The sequence below is a fragment of the Gossypium hirsutum genome, chromosome D06 (genome assembly GCF_007990345.1).
Source record: "Gossypium hirsutum isolate 1008001.06 chromosome D06, Gossypium_hirsutum_v2.1, whole genome shotgun sequence".
Taxonomy (NCBI): domain Eukaryota; kingdom Viridiplantae; phylum Streptophyta; class Magnoliopsida; order Malvales; family Malvaceae; genus Gossypium; species Gossypium hirsutum.
In genome coordinates, this window is record NC_053442.1 from 17,423,647 (window position 1) to 17,430,515 (window position 6,869).

At 35.0% G+C, this 6,869-nt stretch overlaps 1 protein-coding gene across 1 annotated transcript; it reads right to left on the bottom strand.

Moving 5' to 3' along the window:
• Positions 1 to 1,878: 1,878 nt before the first annotated feature.
• LOC107962826 (cytokinin dehydrogenase 7) lies at positions 1,879 to 6,528 on the bottom strand. The gene is made up of 4 exons (XM_016899358.2): positions 5,490 to 6,528; positions 4,808 to 5,083; positions 3,699 to 3,961; positions 1,879 to 2,332 (listed from the first exon to the last, which is right to left on the bottom strand). The coding sequence occupies exons 1-4, from the start codon at positions 6,183 to 6,185 to the stop codon at positions 2,029 to 2,031; spliced, it is 1,539 nt and encodes a 512-aa protein (XP_016754847.2). The 5' UTR covers positions 6,186 to 6,528; the 3' UTR covers positions 1,879 to 2,028.
• Between the last annotated feature and the right edge of the window lie 341 nt (positions 6,529 to 6,869).

Consider the following 6,869-nt stretch of genomic DNA (forward strand, 5'->3'; position numbering starts at 1 on the left):
GATTCCCAAAGAACGTATAGGATGCTCTGCATGGGATTTAAACGAGGAAAACCTTCACCCATTGGTTGCTCCATCTTACAAGAAATCATCATCTTATAATTGAACTCTAAAGCTGCTCTGGGTCCCCTCCCATTTTAGCATTTTAATTTCTCTGCTTTTCATAAAAAAAGTAAAAGGGGAAGGGAAGAAAGAAAACAAAGTAGTTTTGAATTGCACCCACTTTCAAACAATCCCCCGCAGGTAAGGTTAAACTCAAACAACAAGAAAACCTAATGGTTAAGAAAACCTATGTCTTTTATTAAGGGTTTGGTTTTCTAGCAGTTTATAGTTAACTAAATGGTAATGTTTTTATTTTTATTTTCGACTTCAATATAAATTTTTTAGCTTTAAGTAAGGTTTTGAGCTGAAATAAATATATATATATAAAGGAGATTTCTATTTAGGAGTCCAACTTGATTTTACTCTAAATTTAGTCAAAAGTCTAAAATAAATATCCGAAATCAAAAGAGGGCAAAAAGAAAAGGTATGGTAATATTGATATTGAGTCTTGTTTCAAAAAGAGAATCAGATACCTAACTAATTCCCAAGTTTATCATTTGTTTTTTCACATCTTATGCTTTGTTTAGCTTGTGTTCTTGAAAAGGATTTGACCCCTTTATTTTTTGGGTGCAAGTTGAAGTCAAATTATCTGGAACTGGAACATCAATCCCACTTGAGTTTGTTTATTTATCTTTGGATATGACATGAAATTGAACGGTCTATATTGGTTGGCTAAAAGGCACGTTGACAATGACATGAACCAAAATTTGGTCTAGAAGCTAATAATGGGCTTAGTGCTTTTTTAAATAAATTAAGGTATTTTTCATAATTATTCCTTCCATTTTCACTATTCCAACTTAACTTTGATCATGTCCATGCTTTCAATTTTAGGAGCTTGCTAATCAAATCAATTTTCAACTTCATCGCCTTTATCTTTCTTTCCAGGAATAATGACAATGATCAAAACTTTTTTTTCAATTTAGAATTTCTTCCTTTTATTTTAGGATAACTAAAAATTAATCCCTTTAATTTATTTTCTCACAATCCCATCATTTTATTTTACAAAAAAGCATTCCCACCTTCCTAATTTTAAAAAAATTATTTTAGTACTCTCTATTTATTTTTCGTTTTCTTAGCCCTTAAAATTAGTATTTTTCTTTATTAAATCACCCAAAAATGAATGAAAAACCTAATGTTTTTTAACTTTGTTAACGTTGCATGCAAGTGGATGACACACCGGGATTTAATTATTTTTTAAATTTTAAAAAATAAAACTATTCTTTTCAGATAGTTAAAATTTATTAGAAACTTATTAATATATATTTTAATATTTTTTAAATTTTTAAATTTTAATTAAATGCTAACGTGTTATCTATGTGCAATCCATGTGTATGCCTTGTTAGCAAAGTTAATAAATGTTAAATTTTCTATCTATTTTTGAGTGATTTGACAAAAATGTAAGTTAAAGGACTAAAAAAAATGAAAAATTAAATGAAAGACTAAAATAACTTTTTTATAAAATTAGAGGGCGAAAAATCGTTATACCTTACAAAAATTAACAATATAGTCTAGTTGTTGGTAACTATATTAACTTAAACCATTGAATTTTAATAATTTGCTGCAGATAAATTGGTAGAGTGCCATTTTGTGCTCATTTCATATATATGAATGGTTCAACTATCAAATTCCAAATCAACAATTTAACTTTAAAATTTCAGTGTTATCCACTTAAACTAATTTTTCAAATTTGTATTTATAAAATACAAAGATTGAATTTTAATAAATTAAAATATAGATATTAATTTTTTAAATTTTTGTAAAATAAAAGGATAAAATTCATAATTAGAATTTTTTTTCCTTTACATTGATAATCCAACATTGATTGTCAAGCAAATACAAATGGAGATGACTCAACAATTAATAGATGATATATTTGATATATATATATGCGAAGTTAACAACAAATTACAATTGCCTACTAAATTATTATTATTGATTAGTCCTTTTAAAAATTCTTTGTCCAGGTGCAAGGATGGACATAGGATCAAAATTGGCCTTCCTCTTCTCAAGTCTCGTCCATTGATTCCCAAAATGTCGTTTCCAATCCTCTTTGGCACGGTAGTGAGGGAGGTATAGCTTGAAATCCAATCCCTCTTTGATGCACCATTTCACTATCTCACGGTTCTCCGCTACCTTCTTCTCCACCGACGGCCCCTTCGGAGCAAACCGGAGCAACGCCACGATGTAAAAGATCTCCCCTTCTGGCAACGCCACCGATGTCCGACTATCCCATCTGAAAAAATAAAAAAAATAAAACCCAACCCATTCATGCATTGGAAAACAAAGATATAAAAAGAACCAATGAATGACTCTCCATATATGCTCATTTTTTATGTCCATTTTAAAACATAGATTTTAGCTAAAACAAAAAAAGACATGGGTGCCTTTCATAGGTCACAATCTTATCCTATATATAAATTTGAGGAAAAACAAAATAATTCCCATTTTCCCCCCTATCATTTAAAGAAAAATTTCCTTTTTCTGGGAAAGTTTTGAGAGGCCATAACGAAATTTAGTTAGGCAAAATGCAAGGCCAAGGTCACGGAAGGGGTAATTTCGTCAGAGAAAATAAGAAAATGGTGGAACACAGACAAATAATGGGTGTCATTGTAAAGCTTGGTTGGGCGAATAATTTTTGTTTGTCTGTTTCTGAAATGGCGAAGACTGATGGGCCGGAAATTGAAAGTTACCTCACTTGGAAAATCTCACTTTCCATAAAAAGAGTTACGCTTAATGACCGATATGTCCTCCCCAACATTATTATTAGTAGTAGTCTGAATTTTAACACAATTTTCAGACGGTGAAAAACATAATATGTTTTTCCTATTCAAAATTCTTTTAATCCTATGTGAGTGGGACCCACCACAAATCTTTGTCTTTTATACTTTACTTGTATATCTACGTTTAACCAAAACACCCAACATGACGTACACTGTAATCACAAATGCTCCATCGACTACGGTTATGGTTCACTACGGTTGAGCTCACCCCGTGTGGTTGACTCTAAAAAAAAACAACAAATCCCAGCCACCTGATTTAATTTGTTTAAGCAAAAGTATCCTCCGAGCAGATGGAAAAACCCGGCCAGGTGATCTGAGGTTTGATTCATTGTTGTTCATAAAAGAAGTTAAATTTAATCCTTATATTTTAATATAATATAACTTTATCATTAATTAATTTAAATAATTAATATCGTTAATTATTTTAGTTAACATATTAACTTGAATTTCCCTCTTCACTCATCATGTTGATATGATTTCTTTTTTGGTATTCGAAGGGATGTTTTTCTTTTTTTAAATACATGTCAATAATTTTAATCAAATAATTATTAGGACTAAAATCATGTTATGTGGAATTAAAATATAAGTACTAAAATTTAAATTTGAGCATAGTAGAAAGACAAAGCTATAATTAAACCTAAAAAAACAAAAGTGAAATTTGGTCCTCACGGTCCCACCTTATGACACGTTTCAAGATTCCAAGCTTTGTGATGAAACCTCGTCATCTCTCACGTGACAGACATGCAGGTTTTTTGACATATAATGGAAGGAGGGGTCCACAATAATAAATAATTGGGAAAGGGGGAGGGCAATACTCACTTGCTTCGTAAAAGAGGGTAGATTAACATGGGCCCACCGATTCCATTTTTCACCATCTTTTTAAACACCGTCCGATCGAATTCAACGATGTCTGATTTGGACACGAAGAGGTTGAGCCAAGGGTGAGGATTGTCCCAAACGCCGTTGGCTTTCGCGTCTTGCTCCGCTCGTTTCACACGCAATAAGAATCCCATGTAGCTGACGTCCACCTGGGATATCAACCCATCCACGAATCCTAGCCCTCCAACAAGTCTGCTTACAGCCTGCAAAGTGGCAGTCCAGGACAATCACGTCATTTTGCAAAATGAAAAAATTATTGCCATTCGTGAATTGCAGATTCCAGAAGATGATGGGGTTATTTTTGTCCCTTTGTGGAACTGTGTGGGTGAGGGTGAGGGTGAGGGTGAGGGTGAGGGGAAGGGGGACCAAAAACGTCAGCCAAAATCTCAAAAATCAGCCAGCTAGCCGTAACGTTACTAATTTAGCCCTGACAAATTCCTGATTTCACGAAAGTGACCCGATCCAGGAAAATCCGAGAGAAGGAACACCACAGTGCCATTCTCGTAATTAAACACCAACAGAATGGGTACTTTCAAAAAATTAATCTTCTTGTCAGAAAATCCAATGAAAGATACATTAAACTGTATGGTCAGTTTCATCTATAAAACTACATACAATAATTCTCACATTATTAGTATCCTCATTTAATTTTAAAAATTTGTGAAAAACTACAATTATAAATATTTTTTAATTCCTTTTTTCTAAATGATGGAGGAGGATAATGAGCCCCGTCCTCCGTCGCTGAAGGTTGTACACGTGGAAGACACCTCTGAGTTTTCTTTGACTTTATTTTTTCACTGTCCGGCGGGGACACGATTGATGAAAGGACCTCACTTAATTTTTGTTTTTGGTCAACAGATTTATTAGGACCCCACCAAGCTACAACGTAGGTCAACACTCAGTCATTAAAAACACAACATATGCTTATTTTGACTTATTATCATTCACTCATCCACGGTCACCAATCAAGGTTCTATGTTATTATCTTAATATGCGACGCAGGCGATTATTGACTGTTAAGACAAAAGTTTTAAAAGAAAAAAAGTTACCATATCCACAGTTGAAGGCTGGTCACTGTTGCGGTAATGAACAGCCAGTTCAAGGCAGTAGAGGACTGGGCCGGCGGTTTGAGGGAGGTGAGCCGGGTTGAACTCTTGGTCCGGGTTCAACTGTACGGAGGGCCAGCCATTGACTGGATCGTCGTTGTTGCAGAATACGAACCCTTCCACGTAATCGAACGACTCGTCTTCTTTCTGACTCACCAGAAACTCAGCATCCCGAGTGAATTCCTCAAACTCGGCGTACACCACCCTTATCCATCTTACCTAATCACACAAATAACAATAAAAAAAAAACCTCCTTAAAAAGACCGAAATTACGTGACGTTAACGTGCCGATCATGCACTATATATTTGTTTTTGGTAAAACATGGTTAAATAAATGTTTTCATCCCTTTACTATACTTAAATTAGGGTTTTACTCCTTGTGCTTTACCTTAACATTATTAGATCTTCTACTTTCATAATGAATTACTTACAGTAATGGTGACCTCGAAAAATCAGGTTTAGCATTTTAATCAAAGTCGTTATTGGTGTTAACATGTAGAGCTAAACAATAATATTATAAAAAAATTAGATGACCAAATTATAAAAATTGCAAGTATAGGATTAAATTTCAATTTAAACATAGTAAAGGGATCAAAACCGAAAGTTGACCTAAAACTATACTCACCATGTCCGGAGCTGGCTGAAGCTTAACCCTTGCTCGGGTAATAATACCGAACTGACCGAGTCCACCGAGGGCTCCGAAAAAGAGTTCCGGGTTTTGGGTTTCGGAGCAAACCGTTATATCTCCTTTCCCCGTTACGACTTCCAGTTCCGTTACGTTCGATGTTTGGGGACCATAACGGAAGGCTTGTCCACTAACGCCGGCGTTAGACAAGGTTCCACCAACGGTCAAGCTCAAGTAATCGGTCCACGACCTGGGAGCCAACCCGAACCTCGAAACGCACCGTCTCAAGACGTCTTCCCATAATGCCCCGCCGGAGACGTCGATGCAAGGGGAGCCATTGACGGTCAAGAGATTGAAATGGTTTTCCCCAGTGGAACGCATGTCTATCACGTAACCACCGTCGGCCATAGCCTGACCGTTGATTGAGTGGCCGTTACCCCTAGCCGCAACCGTCAGGTGGGGAGTCCCGGCGGCGGCCTTAACGACCCGAGATATATCCTCGGCTCCCGATGGTCTAATTAGATACAAGGGCTTAACCGAATAAAGACCGCCGAAATCTTTACTGGCTATGCCGGAAACGTCGCCGTTTTCGATGCTGCCTTGTAAATTGAGAGAGTTGAATATGGTGGAAACGTCGTCGTCCAGCTTCGACTCGGCGTCGCTGTCGTGTACTATTCGACCCAAGCAAGCTATCATCTTTGTTGCAAATAGGAATTTCGCCAAAAGAAGAAATAAATAAAAAATAATAAATTTACAAGTGCTATGAATCTAAGCTGTTTCTGGGCATAGTTTGGAGACGAGGAGAGGGGGGAAGAGGGGCTTAAATAAGGCTCGAAATTGGGGGTCTAAAAAAAAAGGGTTTAATATTTAATTCAATTTAATTAATTGAGGAGGAAAATTTTGTGATGTCAGCTTAAGTTTGAATAATAAGTTTGGAGTTTGGAGCAAGTGTAATTGTTTTAATACTTTCACATTCTTTTTTTGTTTTTCAACAAGCATTTTGATTAGTAATTTGCATTTGTGGATGAAAAGAAGTGAAAGAGAAAAGAATAAATATATATATATATATATATATATATAAAAGAAGGCAGAAGAATATGCAATTAGCTTGTTGTTATTTGCATTTTTTCTAAAAAGAATAAATAAAAATTGTTAATTAAAAAAATGATCTCAACCTTAAAAATTTGTGTGGCATTAAAATTAGGATTCAAACCCTACGATCTATCCCTATCCATCCCTAAAACAGAGAAAAAAAACGTGAAATTTTAATTTAAAGATTGACTTGAGTTGATACATCTTTGGATGGATTAACAAATAATAGCTTTGTAGTGTTTTTGTAGGGTAGAATATGGTGGGAAGGGTTATATATAAACTATAATG